General features: G+C 44.2%; 1 protein-coding gene and 1 pseudogene across 1 annotated transcript in view; both read right to left on the bottom strand.

Moving 5' to 3' along the window:
- The window catches only part of INTS4 (integrator complex subunit 4), a 105304-nt gene that overhangs the window by 68801 nt on the left and 9429 nt on the right, over positions 1 to 27074 (bottom strand). The window contains exons 3-8 of the mRNA XM_062196764.1: positions 24309 to 24426; positions 22741 to 22847; positions 4877 to 5062; positions 4098 to 4148; positions 2492 to 2580; positions 174 to 294 (exon numbers count right to left, since the gene is read on the bottom strand). Of these exons, the coding sequence (XP_062052748.1) occupies positions 174 to 294; positions 2492 to 2580; positions 4098 to 4148; positions 4877 to 5062; positions 22741 to 22847; positions 24309 to 24426 (672 nt within the window). The remainder of the gene's footprint in view (positions 1 to 173; positions 295 to 2491; positions 2581 to 4097; positions 4149 to 4876; positions 5063 to 22740; positions 22848 to 24308; positions 24427 to 27074) is intronic.
- On the bottom strand, positions 19043 to 20772 carry LOC133764866 (ras GTPase-activating protein-binding protein 1-like; annotated as a pseudogene).

Below are 27074 nucleotides of genomic sequence, written 5' to 3' on the forward strand. Positions count from 1 at the left end.
ACCAAGAGTGGCAGAGCTAGGGGGCCTGAGAGAGGAAGTACTCAAAAAAACCTCAATTTTCTAGTTATGACATTTATAGAAATAGACATACGTGTGTGTGTGTGCAATGTGTGTGTGTAATATGTCTGTAAATGTTAAGGGACAATGTGTTTATTGAAGAAAGTATAACTTACCAATAGTTTTGCAGCTTGAACACGAACCACCCAGGAGCCATCACTGACCATATGACAAATTTTTCCAAAGGCATCATCAACTAAACGAATTTCTTCATTTGAAGAAGGGATTGGGACAATGCTAAATTAAAAGAAAAGAAGGCATATATGACAAAACATGAGCCTAAGGTGGCAGAGTCAATAAACTGGAAAAAAAAAAAAAAACTGGCACACATGGAAAAGACAAATTGAATAATTTAAATCTTAGAATGATGAAACACATTTCAGAGTATACAAACCAACCTAGGAACATAAACTAATCCCCTTTTAGTTGCACTGCAAATTTTTAGTATCTTAAAAATAAAAGTGTATAACCTACCAAAACTTCAAAGATGTACGTATGAAGAAACCAAAAACTGGGTACCATAGCATATTTCATATCCTTTTTATCATCTTCTATATTAGAACGGTTGTTAAAACAGTAAATCTCAGATTAAATCAATATAAAACATACTTGCAAATCAGGTTCTAAAAGCAGGAATTGTTGATTAGTCTTTGTGTGAGTATATGTGAGCCTGTGTCTGTGTGTGTTCATGGGCGGGTGCTGCAAGGGAGGATCTAAACCCTAAAAAATGAAAAATGGAAAGTTCATATTCCTTAAATAAAAGATTTCTGGGGAAAATAAAATAAAAATGAAGCCCATGCCTATACAGGCTTATTAACTCGCTCTAGCTTTTAGATTTTAGAAGATAGGTTGTTTTTGTTTTTAAGACTTATTTATTTATTTGAAAGGCAGTGTTACAGAGAGAGAGCTTCCTTCTGCTGATTTACTCCCCAAATGGCCATAACGGCCAGAGCTGGGCCGATACAAAGCCAGGAACGTGGAGCTTCTTCTGAGTCTCCCATGTGGGTATGGGGGCACAAGGACTTAGGCCATCTTCCAGTGTTTTTCCAGGCACATTAGCAGGGAGCTGGACTGGAAGTGGAGCTGCCAGGACTTGTACCGTGCCCATACATGCACTGCAGGAGGCGGATTAACTTGCTATGCTACAGCGCCAGCCCCAAACAGGTTTTTTTTTGTTTTTGTTTTTTTTTAATATTTTTAGTTATTTATTAGAAAAGCAGAGTTACACAGAAAGAGAGAGAGGGAAATTTTTCATCCAAGAAAACTGATATTCCACCCACTGGTTCACTCCCTATATGGTTGCCAACAGCTGGGGCTGGGCCAGGCTGAAGCCAGGAGCCTGGAGCTTCATATGGGTCTCCCAAGTGGGTGCAGGGGCACAAGGATGTGGACCATCCTCCACTGCCTTCCTAGGCGCATTAGCAGGGAGTTGGATCAGAAGCAGAGCAGCTGGGACTTTAACCAGCGCCCACATGGAACGTGGCATTGCAGGTAGTGGCTTAACCTGCTGTGCCACAGTGCCAGCTCCGAGAAGTTTAGTTTAATGAAAGGGAGAAAGCAACTTTTTTTCCTATAGAAGGAGCTCTTCTAATAAAACAGAACATTATTTTTCTATCTTCCTCAAAGATTCACTGTGAGAATCAATGATTTAATTGTTATGAAAATGTTTTTTAACCAGAAAACACTATATAAAGGATCATTATTCCCAAACTCACCAGACAGCTTTATCTGGCATTTGGCCTCAGCTAAATTAAAAGAGGTCCCCTATGGGGCCGGCGCTATGGCGCAGTGGGTTAACACCCTGGCCTGAAGCACTGGTATCCCATATAGGTGCGGTTCAAAACCCAGCTGCTCTACTTCTGTCCAGTGTTCTGCTGTGGCCTGGGAAAGCAGTAGAGGATGGCCCAAGTCCTTGGGACCCTGCACCTGCATGGGAGACCCAGATGAGGCTCCAGGCTTCAGATCGGCGCAGCTCCAGCCACTGCGGCCATTTGGGGAGTGAAGCAATGGATGGAAGACTCTCTCTCTTTCTCTCTCTCTCTGTGTAACCCTGGCTTTCAAATAAATAAATCTTAAAAAAAAAAAAAAAAATTAACAGAGGTCCCCAACAATTGTAAAGATAAGCCCCCCCCCCCCCCAAAAAAAAAAAAAAGTGCTGAAAGCCCCTATGAAACACAGACCAATCTATTCACTTATAGAGGAGGTTGGGACCCAAAGAGCTAAAGCATCTTTTCCAAGGGACACAGAAAGTTCACAGCAGAGATGAACAGTGAGGATCAGACATTCTGACTTACAGGGTCTATGGTTCTCCCCCATATCACCTCACCTTCCAAAAATCTAACCATCACTTTTCTGGAGGCAGGTCTTCTGCATGGTAAGAGGAGAGAAAAAGGTTTAGCAATGAACAAAAAAGTTGGCTTACACCCTCACTAACCTTTCAGGGTAGAGCTGACTGATAACCCAGATAAGCTGGACTGCAGCACTGCGCACTTGTTCGTAGTCATCAGAGAGCAATTTACAGGCCTGTAAAGAAAGATTTCAAATGTTCATTAGCCCATGTTCTCCCAGGTGATGGTCAAACTATTTTCAAAATGAAGACAGGGTAACAAGATAAGGTTGTCAATCAAAATATTTGTGGATGGTTTTAACTTCTTTAAGTTTTTCCCAAGAAAGAATTGAGGGCCTCTGTCAGCTGCTCTGGCTGTATTCTGATTGCACACCCTTCCATCTCATGCCTGAAAGCAGAATCACAGACTAACAAGAGAACACAAAAACCAGCTGGAATAGCACCAAACCTAGCAAAGCCTGCTGGAATCCCACAGTACTACTCTCACAGGCTCAAACACCAAAGATGGATTTCCTCCCTCCTTTCAACATAAAGCACACATTTGAGCTTACTTTGGTTTGAAATACTGACCTCTGTTTGATCTACTCATTCTGCCTGGGTATCCTCATGCCCCATGGATAGTGATAACTCCAAATATCCACTTTTGGCTCTGATTTCTCCAGAACTCCATACCTTCATAACTACCTATGGCTGGAATTCTCTTCATGGATGTCACATCAACCTTCCAAACTCAATATAAACAAACTCATTATAGAACCAAATTCTACCATATATCTCAAATTCTCCACTACCATTCCACCCTTACTCCTTGAGGCCCTCATCATTGTTTGCCTAGATTACTGACAGTCTTACGCCAATAAATATCTGAATCAGTTGACTTTCTTTCCTCTGAGTCATTACTCTCCAAGATTCCTTTAATTATTTTGTCTACCACATAATTTTCCTATAGGAAGAGAAGGTGATGATCATATGAACACAAACATTTTGGACCCATTCATCTTGTAACATCAACTTGGCTTATAATTCAGTCAGAAGAGCTTAACTAATTATTCGTTTTCCTTGAGAGAGAAAACCACTCTTGGGAGATTAGCAAAATATGCCTCTGAGCATTGATTTAAATTGCTTGTCACTAGATTTATCCATTTATTCTCCAAGAGAAGCACCACCTTGTAAACCTTTTTAATTAAGCTGTCAACCAGCTTTCCACAACTTCATAAGGCCTTTTCTTTACCATTACTACATTCATGTGACATCTTTTCATATTATCCTGTGGTTTGGTCATCCTCCTCCAGAAACACTCAAGCTCATCAAGTGTAGTGCCCCAAACAGACGCCAGGTATGGCCCAAGCAACACTGACATTTTCAATATTCTTTATGTACTCTGGCAATCATATTGAGTTACCCAAATCCCCATAAAGACCCTTTTCACATGGACTAGTACTCTATTACCTATTCTAAAAATTCTTTCTGAAAAGTATATTTGGGATAGTACTATTCAAGTACACATTCCAAAAACTCTGTATGTTTGCGGTATGACTTCACAGTCATCCCAATTAAAGTATCCACTGTTAGCCAGCTAAAGCCCTTATCTTTTCAAATTCTGAGAACCAGCCACCCTCCCCAGGGCTGGACCACACCGACCCCAAAAGCCTGGAGCACAGCATTCTCTTCCAGATAATAATTTTTAAGATACCTGATTATAAATTGTTTGATGTAACTTCAGTCCTCTTTCATGAAGCTGCAACTAGATGATAAAGATATAGTTTGAGTACTTGGAAAAACCCATCAGTATTTCCAATGCCCCCCTACAATCTCACAGATTTTCCCATTACATCAGACTTACATGGCTCCCTTCAGCTAAAACCAGTGCTACATAAAAAAGAATACCTGGTGAAAAACTTTTCAGAAGAAGCACTCAAGCATTTAATAAAGTTAATCCATGGGCTGTCCAAAGGGCATATTAAAAAAACACATAAAATAGTAAGAAGGCTAAGGAAGAAATGGTTAACAACACCTCCCACTAAAAGTACCCCTTCCTAAGGAAGAAACGGTTAATACCTCCCAATAAAAAGTACCTCCTCCTGGTAACTTTCATGTATACTTCTGAAACAAAGAAACTACAACTGTACTTATTATCATAGGAAATGAAGTCATTTCCCTCCCTGCTAGGACCGGGGACTTGGAGGAGAGATGTGACTTGATTCTATTATAAAAGGTACTAGGTTTGTACCTTTCATACTTAAAGAGATATAGAGGAAAGCTACCAGAGAAGCCCAAAGAACAGCATTCCAATTATACAGGAATGTGTATCTTTGACTCCTATAACGTTACCACCAATACCTCCCCGAAGATGTATATAAGTATATATTGGGAAATTCAGAATGCATCCAAGGCAGCACTAACTATGAACTTAAAAACAGCTGTAAAAAGCACTGAAAACTATGCTCAACTCATTTCCATAATCTCATTTACCATAGCTTTTATAGCTGCTGTTCTGACACGTGGATCTTGGTCGCTGAAATAATCCCCTATAATCTTCTGTACATCTCTGGCAGTAAGGCCTTCTGCATCTTTTATGACATTTTTCTCCAAAGAGCCAAGGTTACCAAGTAACTGTAGGCACTTATTTCTTACACCATGGGAAGTATCTGTCAGGTGCTATAAAAAGAAACAGGGGAACAAAAGGACCTGTTTAAAACATCTTTAAAAACAGAGTATCAGAAACAAAAACACTACACTAATTTCAGGGATGACTCCAATAAGTATATTTCCAGCATCATCTTAGTTGAATGTGCATTTCCCAAAGAAACTCTTCAGAAAATAGGAGCTCCTTGTTATTTTCATAAACATAATGATATTTCCAACTGCCAGCACTTTGAGTTGTACAGAAGTGTTTTTTTTTTTCAATGATTGATTTATTTGAAAGCCAGAGTGACACAGACAGGAGTTGGAGATGGAAAATAAAGAGAGAAAGAGAGAGACAGAGACAGAGATCTTTCATACACTGGTTCACTCCCCAAAAGGCCACAACAGCCAGGGATGGTCCAAGTTGTAGCCAGGATCCCAGAGCTTCATTTGGGACTCCCACTTGGGTGACAAGGCCCCAAACACTTGGGCCATCCTCCACTGCTTCCCCAGACACATTGGCAGGGAGCTAGATTGGAAGCAGAACAACAGGGACTGGAACTGGTACTCCAATATGGGATCTCGGCAAATAAATAAATATTTCTTTAAAAATCTATTCCTGAATTACATTTTATTTGCTATCAAATTTCAAAATGACAAAAATTTGTAATTTTTTAAAAACTTTATTTATTTTGAAAGTCAGAGTTACTTGCTGGTTCACTTCCAGACGATCACATCAGCCAGCACCAGGCCAGGCTGAACCAGGAACCAGGGACCTCTTCTAGGTCTCCCATGGGGTGGCAGGGACCCAAACAACACTTGGGCCATCCTCCACTGCCTTTCCCAGGCCATGAGCAGAGAGCTGACTGGAAGTGGAGCAGCTGGAACAGGAACCAGCACCCATATGGAATGCTTTATCTGCTGTACCACAAAGCCAGCCACATAAATTTTTGAAACTTTCAATATCCATATGGAAACACAAAGTGTACAACTCAATGAATTTTCACAAACTGAATACACAGAAATAACAAGCACTCAGATAAAGAAATGGAACATGATCAACACGTCAGAAATACATGTAATGCTTCCTCCCAGCTACCACGGTACCACCACCACCACCACCCTTCACAGCCAGGAGAAGCACCTGGCTCCTGGCTTCGGATCAGCGCGATGCGCCGGCCGCAGCGGCCATTGGAGGGTGAACCAACGGCAAAAAGGAAGACCTTTCTCTCTGTCTCTCTCTCACACTATCCACTCTGCCTGTTTAAAAAAAAAAAAAAAAAAAAAAAAAAGGACCTATAATAAACCTGTAACTTTGAAAAAAAAAAAAAAAAAAGGACCTAACTTCAAATTACAGCTCCCATTCACTAGATGTGTAACATTATGTATGTCAATGGACTTCTCAGAGTGTTTTCTCCTCTGTAAAAGGGAAAAATAATACCAGATAACTCACAGGCTGATCAAGAGGGTCAAATAGAAATAGAAATGTGAAAAAATCTTTATGTACTATATAAACCATAAAAGAATATTAGAAATGTTATTATAATCTGAAATAGTAAGGAAATTTTCAAGTCACATAGAAAGCACATGCGTATACATGGTTTCATGAGGCAATAACTACATAAACAATTACCAATACTAAACAAGGATCTTTAGATCTTCCTTTCAAATTCAAAATTTCCAGCATTTTGTACCTATAAATGAAATCACTTATTTGAAATACATACAAGTAGTTTCTTTCTTCTTGGCCCCGATTCTACCCCTCTGTCCATCTTTCCAACTTTCTCCCATTCTAACATTATAAGTACTCTCAATAATCCCCTGCCTCCTCCCAACCTGCCATAATTAAACAATCCCCCATTTCACAGGTAAAGAATGATAGGACTGGCACAGGCATTTGGCATAGAGATTAAGGTGCTGCTTGGAATGCTTGCATCCTATATTGGAGTACCTGGGTTCAAGTCTCAGATCTACTCCTGATTCCAATTTCTTGTTAATGTGTACCCTGGGAGGGAGCAAGTGATAGCTCAAGTAGTTGGATCTCCCATGTGAGAGACCCAGATTGAGTTCTCAGCTTCCTGCTAATTCTCCTGGGAAAGCAAAGTAAGATGGCCCAAGCCCTTGGGTGCCTGCCACCATGTAGGAGATCCACATGGAGTTCCTGGCTTCTGGCTTTGGTCTGGCCCAACCCCAGCCACTTCAGCCATTTGGGGAATGAATGAGTAGATAGAAGATCTCTCTCTTTCCCTCTTTTCCCTCTCATTCTCCCCTTATCTCTCATCACTGTGCCTTTCAAATAAACAAACAAACAAAAAAAAATCTTAAAAAAAAAAAAACAGAAAATGTCTCATAATAAAATATTATTGTACTTGTAATTTTTCTGTAAGTTTGAGATTACTTATGATTTGCAAGGCAAAGAGACAAAGTTCCCATCTGACAGTTCACTCCCAAATGGCAACAGCTGCTGTTGGGATAGGCCGAAGCCAAAAACTGGAGTCAGAAACTCCATCCAGGACTCCCTCATGAGTGGCAGGGTCCCAACGACTCATGCTATCACCCACTGCAGGAAGCTAAAGTCCAGAACAGACTCAAACCCAGGAACTCTGACATAGGAGAGAGTAGTCTTCCTTGCTTCTAAACCTAATTCAGTTATTATTTTGCCTCCAAGTTACTAAATAGGGACACATATATTTTTATATCCATATAATGCCTGGTACATAGTAAGGGCTCAGAATAATCCATCAAAAGAAGATAATAAGGGTGGGATTGTGGCACAGCAGTTAAGCTGCCACTTGGGATACCCACATCTTATATCAGAGTGCAAGGGTTAAGTAATACCTCTGCTTCTGATCCAGTTTCCTGCTAATACACGCCCTGGGAGGCAGCAAACAATAGCTCAAGAACTTGGGTCCCGGCCATCCACATGGGAGTCCCAGATAAAGTTCCTGGCTTTGACCTGACTCAGACTTGGCTGTTGAGGGCATTTGGGGAATGAAAGTGAAACAGCTAATGGAAGACACTCTCTCTCTCTCTTTCTCTCTCTCTCTCTCATTTTGTATCTCTCTGTCTCTCTTTTTCTCTGCCTTTCAAATAAATGGAAACAGAGAATTTTAAAACTAATAAGATACTGAAAATGACAAAAAGTCAAGAGAAATTTTCAGATATGAAGATGACAACAACTCTGTCAAATTAACGCAGCAGGGTTTTTCTTCAATTTCTCATAACTAAACTGATGAATGACACACTAGTCCCTCAAAGACTGCTACCACTGCTGCAAATACTTTTATTTTCAAGCAGTAAACTAAAACCTTCTGGCTTCTATTAAGGTAACCAGGCAACAATGACGCATAACCTTTCACTACACACTGAATCATAGCCCAAAAGAGACTAAATCACACCCTCAGGACAACAATTACAATTTTATGATGTTCTTCCCCTACAGATCATCACTTCTTGCATCACAATCAACATCATTAAGAACTGTTAAGTGCCTGCAGATGTTATTTATATTTATTAAAGTACCATCCTTTTCATATTAAAGGAGTTAGCAAACCACACCTTCTATAACAACACCAATCTGTGTGAAAAATAAAAGTAAAATAAAACAACTAGTTTAAAGCTTTTACTATTAAAAACAATGAATGGAAAAGCTGAATTAGGTGCTGGTGTGGTGGCATAGCGGGTTAAGCCACTGCCTGCAATGCCAGCATTCCATATGAGCTCTGGTTCAAGTCCCAGCTGCTCCACTTCCAATCCAGTTCCCTGTTAATGGGTCTGGGAAAGCAGCAGAAGATGGCCCAAGTACGTGGGCCCCTGCCAGCCTGTGGAAGACCCAGATGGAATTCCAGGCTCCAGACTTCAGCCAGCCCCAGCTATGGCCCTTGCAGCTGGGAAGTGAACCATAAGATGGAAGATCTCTCTCTCTCTCTCTCTCTCTCCCTTTCTTTCTCCTTTACTCTGCCTATCAACTAAATAAATAAATCCTTTAGGCCGGCGCCGTGGCTCAGTAGGCTAATCCTCCGCCTTGCGGCGCCGGCACACCGGGTTCTAGTCCTGGTCGGGGCACCGATCCTGTCCCGGTTGCCCCTCTTCCAGGCCAGCTCTCTGCTGTGGCCAGGGAGTGCAGTGGAGGATGGCCCAAGTGCTTGGGCCCTGCACCCCATGGGAAACCAGGAGAAGCACCTGGCTCCTGCCATCGGAACAGCGCGGTGCGCCAGCCGCAGCGCACCTACCACGGCAGCCATTGGAGGGTGAACCAACTGCAAAGTAAGACCTTTCTCTCTGTCTCCCTCTGCTGTCCACTCTGCCTGTCAAAAAATAAATAAATAAATCCTTTAAAAAAATACTGTTAAATGAGACAGAAATAATTGTTTATTAAAAGATGTACTTATGTGAAAGGCAGAACAACAGAAAAAGGCAGAGTCACAGGTCTTCCAGTCATAAAAAGAGAGAGATACCTTCCATCTGCTGGTTCACACCCCAAATGGCTGTAATGGTAAGGGACCGGGTCAGGCTGAAGTCAAGGCCAGGAACTCCAACCTAGTCTTCCATATGGGTACCAGAAGCCCATGTACTTGGGCCATCTTCCACTGCCTTCCCAGGACATTAGCAGGAAGATGGATGGAAAGTAGAGCAACCAGGACTTAAACCTGCAGGCTGATACAGGACACCGGCATGGCAACACAGAGGTGTAACCTGCTGAGCCACACCACCAGTTCCCCAATATAAATTATTGATTCTTAAATGTCAATGTGGATTTCTAAGCAGGTTTCTGAATTCCTATTTCCCTCAAGCAGCTAGGTACCTAACACCAAGTGAGACACCTAGATTGAGTTCCCCACTCCCAGCTTCAGCCGTAGTCATTGGCAGGCATCTGGCAAGGGATCAGCAGATGGAGGCACTCTCTGTCTCTTTGTCTCTCAAATAATTAAATAATTTGAAAAAGAAATTCAGGGACTGGCACTGTGATGTAGCAGATAAACCTGCTGCCTGTAACGCATGTACCCCACATGGGCTCCAGTACATATCCCGGCTGCTTCACTTCTGATCTAGCTCCCTGCCAATGCACACCCTAGAAGACAGCAGGTGATGGCTCAAGTACTTGGGTCCCTGCCACCCATGCAGGAAACCATACTGAGTTTCAAGCCCTGGTTTTGCCCTGGTCTAGCCCCAACTGCTATAGGCATTTGGGTAGTGAACCAGCTGATGAAACATCTGTCTCTCTTTTTCTACCATTCAAAAAAATAATAATAATTTAGGATGAAAGAAAGCCTTACAGGCAGACAGCAACATCTTTGTTCTCCAAAAAATTGTCAAAAATAAGGAGAAAAGCAAAAGACTACTATTTCACTTATGCAGATGCTACAAAAGAAAATATTAATCTCCTGTCCAAATCTGTGAACTCTTTTCATCTCTCAAATGGGGATCAGTCATCCAACATCACAAAATGATTACTGAGAAGACAGATGAGACAATTTTGAAAAATATCAGGAAAGTACCCAAAAGTGTAACTTTCTCCCTACTGTGCTACAAAGAATACAACAGGAGTGAGGATTTGTCCTAGCACTCAAGACTCTGGCATCTCATGTCAAGAGTGCCCAGGTTCACATCCTGGCTCTGCTCCCAATCCCTGCTTCCTATTAATGCATATTCTCCTGAGGGAGAACAGGAGATGGCTCAAGTAGATGGGTCCCTGGTATTCATGTGAGAAACCTGGATTAACAGGTTCCTGGCTTCTGTTAGTTCTAGTTACTCATATATTTAAAATTATTAGAAAAGGACAATTTTAATTTCCAAAAATGACAGGAGCAGATTATAACACTAAATAAAACAGGAGATAACGGCCGGACCTGTGGCTCAATAGGCTAATCCTCCGCCTAGCGGCGCCGGCACACCAGGTTCTAGTCCTGGTCGGGGCACCGGATTCTGTCCCGGTTGCCCCTCTTCCAGGCCAGCTCTCTGCTGTGGCCAGGGAGTGCAGTGGCAGATGGCCCAAGTGCTTGGGCCCTGCACCCGCATGGGAGACCAGCAGAAGCACCTGGCTCCTGCCATTGGATCAGCGCGGTGCGCCGGCCGCAGCGGCCATTGGAGTGTGAACCAACGGCAAAGGAAGACCTTTCTCTCTGTCTCTCTCTCTCTCTCTCACTGTCCACTCTGCCTGTCAAAAAAAAAAAAAAAAAAAAACAGGAGATAAGAGAAAGGCAGGCAGGTAAATAGGGAGGGAAGGAGACAGGCTCCTTCAACAAATAGACATAGAAGAAAAATAAGAGTCAGAAAATCACCATTTTACAAAGACCACAATAAAAACTAAATCAGAAAAGATGTACTAAAACTTGTTAAACAGTGGGTAAAAGTTTAATGAGGAAGAAAATATTTATAATCTCAAAGTTTCTCTCCACAAATTACTTATTTGTAAAAAATAATAACCAGGGAGTTAGCATTGTTGCCCAGGAGGTTAAGCCACTGCCTGAGATGATGGCTTCCATATCACAGCACTGAACCTGGCTGCTACAATTCTGATCCAGCTCCCCTCTAATGTTCTTGGGAAAGCAATGGAGAATGGTCCAAGTACTTGGGTCCCTACAATCCATGTGGGAGACCCATATAAAATATTGAACCTCTGGCTCAGTCTGGAACGAGCCCCAGGCTATTGAGGCCATTTGGGGAACAAACCAATAGGTGAAAGATCTTCCATTTTTTTAAAATAGTGAATTTAATTTACTCATTAACTTCTGTTAAAGATTTATTTATCTATTTGAGAGGCAGAGTTACAAAAACAGAAAGGAAGAGACAGAGAGAGAAGTCTTCCATCCGCTGATTCACTCCCCAAATGGCCACAATGGCCAAAGCTGGGCCGATCTGAAGCCAGGAGCTTCCTCTGAGTCTCCTCATGGATGCAGGGGCCCAAGGACTTGGGCCATCTTCCACTGCCTTCCTAGGCCCTTAGCAGAGAGCTGGGTTGGAAGAGGAGCAGCCGGGACATGAACCAGCACCCATATGGAATGCTGGCGCTGCAGATAGAAGCTTAACCTACTATGCTACAGCGCTGGCCCCCTGGAAGATCTGTTTCTCTCCCTTACTCTCCTGTCACTCTTTCAAATAAATAAACAAATAAGTCTTAAAAAAAAAAAACCAATATAATTTGTGGTGGGTGTTTGGCATAGGGATTAAGATGTCACTTGGGACATCAAAAACCCACATCAGAGGGCCTGGGTATGAATCCAGGCTCTGTTTCCAATTCTAGATTCCTGCTTATGTTCATTTCAGCAAGCAGAGATGATGGTTCAAGTCCTTGTCAACCACTTGAGAGACCTGAATTGCATTCCAGAATCCTGGCTTCAACCTGGCCCAAGCTCAGCTCTTACAAGCATTTGAGCAGTCAACAACAGATGAGAAATCTGTGTTTCTCTCCATCTCTCTGCCTTTCAAATAGGTAAATAAATAAGAAATTTTCTTAAAAACAATTAATGACTTTGGGGCTGGCACTGTGGCATAGCGGGTAAGGCCACTGCCTGCAGCGTCAGCATCCCATGTGGGCGCTGGTCCAAGTCCCTGCTGCTCCACTTCCAATCCAGCTCTCTCTGCTGTGGCCTGGGAAAGCAGTAGAAGATGGCCCAAGTCCTTTGGCCCCTGCACCCATGTGGGAGACCCGGAAGAAGCTCCTCGCTCCTGGCTTCAGATGGCGCAGCTCCAGCCACTGTGGCCAAATGGGGAGTGAACTATCGGATGGAAGACCTCTCTCCCTCTCTTCTCTCTCTGCCTCTCCTCTCTCTGTGTAACTCTTCCAAATAAAAAAATCTTTTAAAAAAACAATTAATGACTTCTAGAGAGCTTTTATGTGGTTTATATCTATTAGTACTACTTACATTAGAAACTAAAATAAAAATTTTAAATATTTATTAATTTATTGGGGCCAGCATTGTGGTATGGCAGGCTGAGCCTCAGCCTGCAACACTGGCATCCCTTATTGGTGCCAGTTCGAGACCCGGTTGCTCCACTTCAGATCCAGATCCCTACTATTGCATTTGAGAAAGTAGAGAAAGATGATGGCCCAAGTGCTTGGACCCCTGCATTCACATGGGAGATGCAGAGGAAACTCTGGGCTCCTGGCTTTAGCCTGGCCCAGCAGCAGTCACTGCAGCCATTTGAGACTCCAACAGATGGAATATCTATCTAAGTCTGTCTCTCCTCCTCTCTGTAACTCTTTCAAATAAATAAAAAATATTTATTAATTCCTTTGCAATTATTCATATCTATTTTTGCAGTCAATCTGAGATGATAAATTCTTTTTGTCTAAAATATACGAAGAAACTCTAGTCCCTGAGAGATAAGCAGCTGAACAGGAAAGATACCACAGACCCCTTCACAGTCTAGAAATCCTAAGAGTCATCAGCCCACACCTTTGAGAACCACTGCTCTGGCCTTACTGCACTCTCTGTTGGTATTGTTTTTAACTTTTATCTATTTGAAAGGTAACTTCTTTTAATATAGTATGCTCCTAGTCAGGAATTTGCTCCCTTTGCCTAAAATGACTTTCATATCCACTCTTTTTTTTTTTTTTTTTTTTTTTTTTTTGGACAGGCAGAGTGGATAGTGAGAGAGAAAGACAGAGAAAGGTCTTCCTTTTGCTGTTGGTTCACCCTCCAATGGCTGCCATGGCCGGCGTGCTGCGACCGGCGCATCTCACTGATCCGAAGCCAGGAGCCAGGTGCTTCTCCTGGTCTCCCATGTGGGTACAGAACCCAAGGACTTGGGCCATCCTCCACTGCCTTCCCGGGCCATAGCAGAGAGCTGGCCTGGAAGCGGGGCAACCGGGATAGAATTCGGTGCCCTAACCGGGACTAGAACCCGGTGTGCCGGCACCGCAAAGCGGAGGATTAGCCTGTTAAGCCACGGCGCTGGCCTCATATCCACTCTTAAAATCCCTTTTGCTTAATTTCCTAAATTCAACTATCAGTTCCCTCAGAAAACCTTCACTAAATTCTTAAGTTAAACACTAGTTCATATCACTCTTTTGGAGGAATTGAAACTTTTTTTTTTTAATTTGAAGAGGGAAAGAAAGAGATCTTTCATTGGCTACTTCACTCTCCAAATGCCTACAACAGCCAGGGCTGGGCCAGGCAGAAGCCAGGAGTTGGGAACTCAATCAAAGTCTCCCATGTGGGTGGTAGGACCCAAATACTTATGCCAACATAGGCTGCAAGCATCCCAAGCAACATCTTAACCGCTGCACCAAATGCTCCATAAACAATTTTATCTAAGAAACTCTGTCCTAATCTTGTGAACTTGACAAGCTATTTTGAAAATTCAAGTGAGCCGGTGGCTAGGGAACAAGCGTAGCTTACCAGCTGGCTTTTCATGTATACTCCTCCCATGTGCCAGGAGTCTTTAATCCCCTGGCCCAGGGAGTCTAGCCTGGCTTGGATCTGAAGGAGGTTTTCCTTTAGAAGGGCAGTCAGAGTGCAAAGAGAGTCTTTGGATCCTCAAAACAGAATGGCCACACCTTCCTTGCACTGTCAGTAACAAGGGAGCACCGAGTGTGCAGTCAGAGTAACTGATATTCTTTCTAAAACACTGTGTGCAAGACACAGTGTTGAGCAACTTGTCTGACCTATATTTTATTCTCATGTGACCTTGGGAGGTTGAACTAACCAAAACAACGGCTATGGAAAAGCCTAGTTCCCTGCTGGGTGGATGGGAACTTACGAGACAGTATTACAAACTGATGAACAAGCCCCCAGACATGCTAAATATTTTATGGAACAAACTCTTTCTATGTCCCTGGGGGACTGGATTCAAAGGTTAAAGGCAGCAGACGCAACCTATAAGAAAGTAATATAACGGGCCGGCGACGCAGCTCAATAGGCTAATCCTTCACCTGTGGTGCCAGCACCCCGGGTTCTAGTCCCGGTTGGGGCGCCGGATTCTGTCCCGGTTGCCCCTCTTCCAGTCCAGCTCTCTGCTGTGGCCAGGGAGTGCAGTGGAGGATGGCCCAAGTGCTTGGGCCCTGCACCCCATGGGAGACCAGGAGAAGCACCTGGCTCCTGGCTTCGGATCAGCGCGGTGCGCCTGCCATAGCGCACCGGCCGCAGTGGTCATTGGGCGGTGAACCAATGGAAAAGGAAGGACGTTTCTCTCTGTCTCTCTCACTAACTCTGCCTGTCAAAAAAAAAAAAAAAAAAAAATTGGGTTAGGCCAAAGCTAGGAGCTAGAAACTCAGTTTGGATCTCCCAGGTGGGTGGCATGGACCCTAGTACTTGTGATATTACCTGCTGTATTAACAGAGTGTGTATTAACAGGAAGGACAATGAAGAACAGAGCTGGGACTTGAACCCAGGGGCTATACCAAACCGTTGCCCCCTATAAATCTTTTTTTTTTTTTAAGATTTTATTTACTTATTTGACAGATAGAGTTACAGACAGTGAGAGAGAGAGAGACAGAGAGAAAAATCTTCCTTCCGTTGGTTCACTCTCCAAATGGCCCCAATGGCTGGAGCTGCGCCAATCCGAAGCCAGGAGCCAGGAGCCTCTTCTGGGTCTCCCATGCGGTGCAGGGGCCCAAGCACTTGGGCCATCTTCTACTGCTTTCCCAGGCCACAGCAGAGAGCTGGACTGGAAGAAGAGCAACTGGGACTAGAACTGGTACCCATATGGGATGCTGGCGCCACAGGCGGAGGGTTAACCTAGTGCGCCACGGCGCTGACCCCCCATGAACATTTTTAAAAAGTTTTTCTTTTGGGGCTGGCGCTGTGGTGTAGTGGGTAAAGCCTCTGCCTGCGGTGCCAGCATCCCATATGGGCGCTGGTTCAAGTCCTGGCTGCTCCACTTCTGATCCAGCTCTCTGCTATGGCTTGGGAAAGCAGTAGAAGATGGCCCAAGTCCTTGGGCCCCTGCACCTGTGTGGGAGACCCAGAAGAAGCTCCTGGCTCCTGGCTTTGGATTGGCGCAGCTGTGGCCATTGCAGCCAATTGGGGAGTGAACCAGCAGATGGAAGACCTCTCTCTTTCTGCCTCTCTTTCTATATAACTGAGTTTCAAAAAATAAATCTTTAAAAAATGTAATTTATAAAAAAAAAGGTTTTCTTTTTTTTTTTTTTTTCGAAGACTTATTTATTTATTTGAAAGGCAGAGTTACAGAAAGAGAGGGAAAGAGGGAGAGATAAATATCTTCCATCTACTGGTTCACTACCCAAATGGCTATAATAGTCTGGTTTGGACCAGGCCAAAACCAGGAGCCAGGAGCTTCATCCAGGTCTCCCACATGGGTGGCAGGGGCCCAAGAACTTGGGCCATCTTCCATTGCTTTCCCAGGTGCATTAGCAGGAGCTAATTGGATTGGAAGTGGAACAGCCAGGTCTTGATCTGGTGCCCATATGGAATGCAGGTGTTGCAGGTGGTGCTTAACCAGCTAAGCCAGAATGCTGGCTCCAAAAGTTGTTTCTAAATAATTTATTTTATTTGCAAAGCAGAATGATAGAGAGATTGATTGATCTTCCATCTGGTGGTTCACCCCCTAAATGTCTGCAACAGTAAGGGCTAGGCCAGGCTGAAGCCAGGAGCCTGGAACTCAATCCTGGTCTCCCACGTGGGTGTCAGGGGCCAAGCACTTCTGCCATCTTTCACTGACTTCCAGGATACACATTAGCAAAAAGCTGGGACAGAAGTGAATGAAGCCAGTATTCATTTAAACCGGGGACACTTCAATATGGAATGCAGGTATCCCAAGCAGTATCTTACCTGCTATGCCAAATGCCTGCCCTAAAGTGTGGAATTCAGTGACTTAATTACATTCATGTCCAACCATCACTACCACACATTCACAGAACTCTTCATTTCGCAAAACTGTAGCTCTTTGCCCTTTGAACCGTAACTCCCTATTTCTTGCTTTATTAGTCTCTAGCAACCACAAATCTGTTTTTGGTCTCTATAAATTTGACTTCTGGGGAATTTCATATACATGGAGTCTTACAATATTTGTGCTTTTGTGTGAGGCTTATTTTACTTAGCAGCAAGGTTAATCCATGTTGCACCATGTATCTGAAATTTTTTTTTTTTTCACTTTTTCTTTATTTGAGAGGTAGAAAAAGAGAGAGAGAGAAGACAGAGAGAGTGACTTCCCATCTACTGTTCAGGTCCCAAAATTTCCACAACAGCCAGGTCTGGGTTGGGGCCATATCCAGGAGCTGGAAACAAAATGAGGGTTTTTCCATGTGAGTGGCGGGATCCTGGTTATTTGAGCCATCACCTCTATCTCTACCTCTCAGGCTCCGCACTGGCAGTTAAGTAGAATCTGGAAACTAGAGGTAGTAGTTGAACCCTGGCACTCTAATGTGGTATGTGAATGTCTTAACTGCTCCCAGAATTTTCTTCTTTAAGAATGAACAATATTCCATTGTATGTATAGACCACATTTTATTTATCCATTCATCTGTTGATGGATCCTTGGCTTGCTACTACCTCTTAGCTGATAGAAGTACAGCTGCTATAAACATTAGCCTACAAATATCCCTTCTTGTCCTAATTTCTCTTCTTTTGGATATGGGTATGATCTGAATTATATTCCTCTAAAATTCATATGTTGAAGCCCTAGCCTCTCAAAAAACTGTATTTGGAGGTAGGGTCTTTAAGGAGGCAGTTAAGGGGTTTTGAGACGGTGATTAAAGCATAGTGGTTAACACGCCACTTGAGATGTCTGCATCCCATATGTGAGTGCCTGGGTTTGAATTCTGGCTTGAGTTCTGATTCCAGCTTCCTGCTGTTGTACTCCCTGGGAGGCAGCAGATGATGGTCCATGTACTAGGGTCCTTGCCACCCATATGGAGATCCAGATGGAGTTCCTGACTCTTGGCCTCCGTCTGGCCCAGTCCCAGCTGAAGTAAAATTGTACAAATGTAAACAGTTTATAACACACTAGGTCATACTCCAGGATATCCAGCTGGATCTGTGGGAGCTAGGGTTTGCACTGTGTGTGAAGATCAGTGAAGAGCAATTCACTGCCCTCAGAAGTTCCCTTCTCACTTCAAATTCTACTTTCTGCACTGCAACCGCATGGGGAAGGCCTCTCGTTCCACCACTCAGCCCATCACAGGGGCCTCCAGGTCACCACAGGAAGTTGTCTCTGTGTTCTCCTTCCTTCATGACCTAAGTTGTCGTCTCTTCCACAATTCAAAGGGACTTCACCTCTGAACATGATGGAGCTGTTACTAAGAGCCGCCTTCTTCTGCTTCTTTTTTTTTTTTTTTTTAAGATTTATTAATTTATTTGAAAGTCAGAGTTACAGAGAGAGAGAAGAGGCAGAGAGAGAGGTCTTCTATCTGATGGCTCACTCCCCAAATGGCCGAAATGGCCAGAGCTATGCCAATCCGAAGCCAGGAGCCGGGAGCTTCCTCCGGGTCTCTCACGTGGGTGCAGGGGCCCAAGGACTTGGGCCATCTTCTACTGCTTTCCCAGGCCATAGCAGAGAGCTGGATCAGAGTGGAGCAGCCAGGTCTTGAACCGGCACCCATATTGGATGCTGGCGCTTCAGGCCAGGGTGTTAACCCACTGCACCTCAGTGCTGGCCCACTAAGAGCCTTCTGAATGGTCTCAGATTCATCAAACACAAAACCAAAATTGAATAACTTTCCACCACATTCACGTTGTTCTGAAAGGAATCTTTTTTTTTTTCTTTTTTTTTTTGGACAGGCAGAGTGGACAGTGAGAGAGAGAGACAGAGAGAAAGGTCTTCCTTTGCCGTTGGTTCACCCTCCAATGGCCACCGCAGCCGGCGCGCTGCGGCCAGCACACCGCGCTGATCCAATGGCAGGAGCCAGGTGCTTCTCCTGGTCTCCCATGGGGTGCAGGGCCCAAGCACTTGGGCCATCCTCCACTGCACTCCCTGGCCACAGCAGAGAGCTGGCCTGGAAGAGGGGCAACCGGGATAGAATTCGGTGCCCTGACCGGGACTAGAACCCAGTGTGCCGGCGCCACTAGGTGGAGAATTAGCCTGTTGAGCCATGGCGCCGGCCCAGGAATCTTAACGTTCTGATTTGTCTTCCTCATGAGGCAGGTTGCAGGTGAAGAGCTGGTGACTCTCAGGGTGTCTCACAATTTTTGGGTGTTCAACATCTCCTTGCTCACCAGCTTCATACATCAGTCTGGGTCTCCTCTGGGGAGGAATGTTTACTTGCTGTTCTTGTACTCTTTTACCCCTCTGAGCCCTCTGTAGTGGGATCTGATGTTCAGGCTTAGATGCTAGACGGGGCTGTGCAGTGGTATCCCAGTGACTTGAATAGTTCCACTAGGTGGAAGGTTCTTACTGGTCACAGAAGCAAAGAAAATGTCCTCAAGTCTTCGTGTACTGTCTGAGCTATGTCTGTAGGGGCCTGAGAAGAATTCTTCTGAGCATCGTCAGTAGTTTCTTCTACTGCTTGCTCAGACTTTTCCCCTTGGATTTCAGACATAGGTCCTTGCTCTGACTCTGGTTCAGGATCGGGCTCTAGTTCAGCAACAGGTTCCTCTGGATGTTCTTCCTAGTCACTGCTCACAGTCTAATCTCAGAAAGTTCCTAAATCATCAGGCACCACCTCAAATGTCTGCTGTCTTTCTTCAGCTTGCTCTACTTCCTCACATTTCTCCTGAGGCTCAGTGACAAAGCCACTGAAGACCTCATTTTGGTAGCAAAAGATGATATATAAACATGGAACTTATTTGCAACAGGAGCCTCAGGAATAAGGATAAATGACCACATGGATTTCCTGGTTAGACATCAGCTCCATCATCTGGACCACCACACCATCATATAGAATGGCATGAGCATCAGCATGGCAAATCTTGATGTGGCAGTTGGTGAAGTTTTGTGATATTACCTTTTTTTTGACAGGCACAGTTAGAGAGAGACAGAGAGAAAGGTCTTCCTTCCATTGGTTCACCCTCCAAATAGCCACTACAGCCGGCACGCTGCGCCGATCTGAAGACAGGAGCAAGGTGCTTCCTCCTGCTCTCCCATGTGGGTGCAGGGCCCAAGGACCTGGGCCATCCTCCACTGCACTCCCGGGCCACAGCAGAGAGGTGGACTGGAAGAGGAGCAACTGGGACAGAATCTGGTGCCCCAACCGGGACTAGAATCTGGAGTGCCGGCGCCACAGGCGGAGGATTAGCCTAGTGAGCCGTGACGCCAGCCCCTAACCCAATCTTGACAGGTATAGGGATTTGTGGAATAACCAGCAGATTTGAATTTATAAATGTGAATTTATATCGTAAAAAGTGAATTTAGGGCTGGTGCCACCATAGCTCAATAGGCTAATCCTCCGCCTGTGGAGCCGGCACCCCGAGTTCTAGTCCCAGTTGGGGCGCCGGATTCTGTCCCGGTTGCCCCTCTTCCAGGCCAGCTCTCTACTATGGCCCGGGAGTGCAGTGGAGGAATGCCCAACTGCTTGGGCCCTGCACCAGCATGGGAGACCAGGAGAAGCACCTGGCTCCTGGCTTCGGATCAACGCAGTGCGCCTGCCATAGCGCGCCGGCCGCAGCGGTCATTGGGGGGTGAAGAAGACCTTTCTCTCTATCTCTCTCTCACTATCCACTCTGCCTGTCAAAAAAAAAAAAAAAAAAAAAAAAGTGAATTTAGAGCAAATTTAAGAAACGATTATTGCAAACCTAACAACTTACATGGCATGGCACTCCTGTCACAAGCATAACTTCATACATATTCTTATACACAGGAGATATGCTTGCTCTTTCACATATATAATCTCTAGATTGTTTCATTGAGGCTTTTAATAAAGTACTTTGTCAAAGTGATTTTGGTTTATATTTGTGTTTTCTGTAAACGAAATCTGTCCTGGGACTCTGAAATGGCTTTCTAATTCCATAAATATACTACTCTACTACAATTCAAATATATCTGTCTGATAGTCTCAAAATAAAAATATGTAAAAGATTAAAAGAAGGCTGGCACCGCGGCTCACTAGGCTAATCCTCCGCCTTGCGGCGCCTGCACCCCGGGTTCTAGTCCCGGTTGGGGCACCGATCCTGTCCCGGTTGCCCCTCTTCCAGGCCAGCTCTCTGCTGTGGCCAGGGAGTGTAGTGGAGGACAGCCTAAGTGCTTGGGCCCTGCACCTGCAAGGGATACCAGGAGAAGCACCTGGCTTCTGCCATCGGATCAGTGTGGTGCGCCGGCCGCAGCACACCAGCCGCGGCGGCTATTGGAGGGTGAACCAACGGCAAAAAGGAAGACCTTTCTCTCTGTCTCTCTCTCACTGTCCACTCTGCCTGTCAAAATTTAAAAAAAAAAAAAGATTAAAAGAAGGGGTAGGCCTTTGGTGTAGAAGTTAAATGCCACTTGGGACACTTGCATTTCAAATCTGAATGCCTGGATCCTAGAACTCACTCTGGGTCTCCCATGTAGGTGGCAGGGACCCAAGTACTTGAGCCATCGTCATCTACCTCCCAGAGTGTACGTTAGTAGGAAGCTGGATTGGAAGCAGATGAAGTTGGACTGGGTGGCCCCCTTGGCTCAGGTGCCAGGTAAGGCTGGAGGATGGTGGAGGAGTGATCACATAGCAAGCAGGATGGAGACAGACCGGGACCTGGGCATCTACTGTCTCTGCTTACAAACTGATTTTGATTCCATCCCAGGGCTCCACCCTAGCAATCTAATTCAATACAATCACTTCCCAAAGGCCACACCTTTGGACACCATAATTGGATCAAACACCATGCTGTTCAGTGCCATTTACTTAGGATTTTGCAATATACATGAGTTGGGGAGCCAGATCTCTCTCTTTTTTTTTTAAATTTACTTAAAAGGCAGAGTTACACAGAGAGAAAGATAGAGAGATATCTTCCATCTGCTGGCTCACTCCCCAAATGGCCAAAATAGCAGGGGCTGAGCAGTGCCGAAGCCAGGAGCCAGGAACTTCATCTGGGTCTCCCACGTGGGTGCAGGGGCCCAAGGACTTGGGCCATCTTCAGCTGCTTTTCCAGGTGCATTAGCAGGGAGCTGGATCAGAAGTGGAGCAACCAGGACTTGAACAAGTACCAAATATAGGATGCTGGCATTGCAGGTGGTAGCTTAACCCATCACAACACAACACTGGCCCCAAATAAATTTTTAAAAAATGAAAACTAAACCCAATTCTGTAAGGTTCTAGGGTCTGCTCTTATACACAAAAAGAGGTTAACTAAAAGCCCAAATTAAATCAAAATGTATAATCAATGTGCACATATTTCTTTTATAATCAGATAAAAAAAGAACTTAAAAAAAAAAACTTGACAACAGTTGCTTGTGTCTAGTGTTCTGTTTACTGAAGCAACAAGGCATAATAAAAGAACATGTGTTTTGGAATCAGAGTAACCAGAGTTTATAACCTGGTTCAGCAACCTCCTAGCTGTGAAGATTTGGAGAAGTTACACTCCTGAAACCTCAAATTCCACCTCTATCAAACAGGGTTATCAGTACATTCTTAAGGAATTGTGATGGCCAAATTATAATTGAATATAAAACATAATCAATAAGCAGAGTATATTACTAGGCACAGTATACACAATAGCTAGTTATGCTAATTACTTTCATTTCTTGTAGGAAGATAAGGAAGTTCATTTTATAATATTAACTTTACTCCTAACTCAAGATCAAGAGGGAAAAAAAAAAGGCAGCTATCAGCAGATTTTAGAACTCTAACCATCTTTCCAAATAATAAAAACTGTTCAAAAAAGAATAAATTATATTCTTACCTTGCAGGCTACATCAACCAATCGCATCTGGACAGCTTGATTCTCTGGCAGTTTAGTACCAATCGCAAGTAAAGTATCCAGCAGTTGAGCTAGAACTTGATGAGACTCTAGAAAAGGAAGATTAAAAAGCTGAGTTGTAGCATTTCCAAAAGAGGTCACTATAAAAGCCAATTTAGTTGGGTCAAAAATGTAGATTTTTATCAGCTGACTTCTACTATTTCAACCTCAACTAAAAGGTAAATTCCTACAACTCAACTAAAAGCTATAATTCCTACACAGATTGCTTCTAAAAATTAATTCTTCCACAGTACTGGGCATAGTCCTATACAAATGCTAAGTGCTCCTGGAGCTGGTGTTGTGCTGTAGCAGGGTGGGCATCCCCTTATGAAATTTGCATCACATATAAGAGTGCCAGTTTGAGTCCCCATTCTCTGTTTCTGATAAACTTCCTGCTAATGTGCCTGAGAAAGCAGCATAGGACCTCCCAAGTTCTTAGGCCCCTGCCACCCATGTGGGAGACCCAAATGGACTTCTGGGGTCCTGACTTCAGCCTGGCCCAGGCCTGATGGTTATGGCCATTTGGGAAATGAAACAGCAGATGGAACGATCTGTCTCTCTCTGTCTTTCCCTCTCTGACACTGCCTTTCCAAATAAATAAATCTTTTGAAAAAACAAAAGAGAGAGAGAGAAAGAAGAAAAAAAAAGAAAACTGAGGGTGGGCATTTGGCCTAGCAGTTAAGACGCTGGTTAAGATGCCCACCACATACCACATCAGAGTATCCAGGTTCCATATCCGGCTCCAGTTCCTGACTCCAGCTTCCTGCTAATGTAGATCATGGGAAGCGATAAAAGGTAGCTCAAGTTCTTGAGCCCTTGGCACCCATGCCGGAGATGCAGAAGGAGATCAAGGCTCCTAGCTTCATCCTGACCCACCCTGGCTATTGTGGGCATTTGTGGGAAATGAAACAGAGATCAAGGATCTCTCACTCTCTCTGTCTCTCTTTCTGTCCCTCTGCCTTTCAATTATATAAAAATAAATAAATAAGCCTTTTTTAAAAAGAAAAAACTGTTATTTTGACACTAATGTAAACATATGTACATGTTTGTATTAAATCACCCTCAAATTATTTTTCAATAAAAATCAACACAGAAAAATGTTGCCTTAAATTCTATATTAAAAAAATAAATAAATATTTCGGGGCCAGTGCTATGCAGTAGTAGGTTACGCCTCCGCCTGCAGTGCTGGCATCTCATATCGGCGCTAGTTCCAGTCCTGGCTGCTCCACTTCCAATCCACTTCCCTGCTAATGGCCTGGGAATGCAGTGGAAGATGGCCCAAGTGCTCAGGTCCCTGCACCCATGTGGAAGAACCAGAAGAAGCTCCTGGCTCCTGGCTTCGGATGGGCCCAGCTCCGGCCACTGAGCTCATTTGGAGAATGAACCAACAGACGAAGACCTGTCTCTCCCTCTCTGTCTGTAACTCTCTCAAATATTCTTTGAAAAAAAAAAAAAAGAACCAAATATTTCTATTTATATTCTGACTAGACAGCTTATAAACTGCAACTTACTTTCATTCTGTAGTATGTTTATGGCATCATCCATAATGCAATCTGGTGAAAATCCAGTGGTCTTTGATAATAAACCCAACAAGGATGCGATCTTCAGTCTCACAGATGGATCATTTTCCTGAAACAAAAGAAGCTATTGTCATCTTGAAGCTCTTAATCAACAAACAGAAATAAATAAAAAATTAACATCACAAAAGAGATTCAAGGAATTGTTCCTAAAAAATTAACTTTATATTCTTCAAGGGAGACAGTTTTTCTCATTCAGGATATTACACCGAATACTACACAGATGGGAACTTTTTAAATCCTTCCTGATATCACTTATTTTTTTCTTTTCTGTTTGAGAGGCAAAAAGAGAGACAGATGCAGAGCAGGAAAGGAACAGAAAGAGAGAGAGAGAGAGAGAGCAAGCTCCCATCCATTGGTTTACTTCACAAACGCCCTCAACAGCTGAGGCTGGGCCAGACTGAAGCCAGAAGCCTAGAACCAATCCAGGTCTCCTACATGGTGGCAAGAACCCAATTACTTGAGCCATCCATTATCCCCCATGGTCTACAATAGCAGAAAACTATAATAAGGAGCCAAAGCAGGCATCAAATCCAGGTACTTCAATATGGGATGAAGTATCTTAACCAGTAGCTTAATCAGTAGGCCAAATACCTGCCCTATCACTGACTTTCTTACTTATTTTGAAAGGCAGACAGAGATCTTCCATCCACCGATTTACTCCCCAAATGCCTACAACAGAAAGGACTGGGCTAGCCAAAACCAGGATCTGGGAATTCAATCCAGAGAAGGAGAGAGAGAGAGAGAGAGAGGGCTTCCATCCGCTGGTTCACTCCCCAAATGGTCACAACAGCCAGAGCTGCGCTGATCCGAAGCCAGGAGCCAGGAGCTTCCTCTGGGTCTCCCATGTGGGTGCAGGGGCCCTTGGGCATTTTCCTCTGCTTTTCCAGGCCATAGCAGAGAGCTGGATCAGAAGAGGAGCAGCCAGGACTAGAACCATATAGGATGCCGGCACTGCAGGTGGAGGATTAACCTACTGCATCACGGAGCCGGCACCCAGGGTTCAATTTCTTGAGCCATTACCTTCTGCTTCCCAGAACATACATTAGTAGGCAGCTGGAATCAGGAACACAGCCAGGACTTGAAAGTCAGACAAACACCAGGCCTAGAATAATTATCTCCTTCCTTCTACTTTGAGTTTAGCTTGTTATTTTCTATTTCTTTAAATGATGAAGTTAGGATCTTGATTTGAAAATACCAGAATATATTGAGAACTGCTGAAACACAACAACAAAAATGCAAGCAAAAGATATGAATAGGAGGGGCCAGCGCTGTGGTATAGTGAGTAAAGCCACCGCCTGCAGTGCCAGCATCCGAAATGAGTGCTCCACTTCTGATCCATCTCTCTGCTATAACCTGGGAAAACAGCAGAAAATGGCCCAAATCCTTGGGCCCCTGCATCCACATGGGAGACCCGGAAGAAGCTCCTGGCTCCTGGCTTCAGATCAGCACAGCTGCAGCCATTGCAACCATCTGGGGAGATAACGAGTGGATGAAAGACCTCTCTCTCGGGACCAGCACTGTGACGCAGTGGGTTAACACCCTGGCCTGAAGCACTGGCCTTCCATATGGGCGCCAGTTCTAGTCTTGGCTGCTCCTCTTCCAATCCAGCTCTCTGCTATGGCCTGGAAAAGCAGAGGAAAATGCCCAAGGGCCCCTGCACCCAAAACTACAAGGTCTTCCTTAAGCCTAGCAGTTAAGCCACTGGTTGGAATGCCATCATCCCTCATCAGAGTGCCTAGGTTTGAGTCTCTGCTTCCTCTGACTTTAGCTTCCTGCTAATGCAGACCCTGGGAGGGAGCAAGTGATGGTTCAAGTGGTTGAGCTACTGCTTCCTAAACAGGAGACCTGGATTGAGTTCCCAACTCAGCCCAGGCCCAGTCCTGGCTGCTGCAGACATTGGGGAGAAAACCAGTAGAGGGGAGCTTTCTCTCTCTCCCCATATCTAAAATTAGTTAATTAATTAATTTAAACTTTTTTTTTGAAAACCACAAGGAGATACAATCTCACACCCATTAAGGACGGTTACTATAAAAAAAAAAAACAGGAAACAGGGGGCAGTGTTGTGGCATAGCACATAATGTCTCCACCTGTGATGCCAGCATCCTATACAGGTGCCAGTTCATGTCCGGCTGCTTCACTTCCAAACCGGCTCCCTGTTAATGGCCTGGGAATAACAACAAAAGATAGTTCAAGTGCTTAGGCCCCTGCCAAGACCTGGATGAAGCTCCTGGCTTCTGGCTTTGGCCTAGACCAGACCTTGCCATGACAGCCATCTGGAGAGTGAACCAGCAAATCGAAGATCACACTCTCTCTGCCTCCCCCTCTTTCTCTGTAACGCTAACTTTCAAATAAATAAGTCTTTTTTAAAAATTAAACAAGTGTAGGTAAAGACACAGAGAAATTGGAACTCTGTGCACTTGGCAGGAATGTAAAATAGTAAAGCCACTAGAGAAAACTGTAGGATGATCCCTCATAAAATTAAAAACAGGATCACCATATGATCCAGTAACTCCACTTTTGGGCATCTACTCAAAAAGAATTGGAGGGGCCAGCACTGTGGCATAGCAGGTAAAGCCACTGCCTGCACTGCTAGTATCCCATATGGGGGCGCCGGTTTGAGACCCAGCTGCCCCACTTCCCGTCCAGCTCTCTGCTATGGTCTGGTAAAACAGTAGAAGATGGCCCAAGTCCCTGGGC

This window comes from Lepus europaeus, chromosome 7 (assembly GCF_033115175.1).
Source record: "Lepus europaeus isolate LE1 chromosome 7, mLepTim1.pri, whole genome shotgun sequence".
NCBI classification, from domain to species: Eukaryota; Metazoa; Chordata; class Mammalia; order Lagomorpha; family Leporidae; genus Lepus; species Lepus europaeus.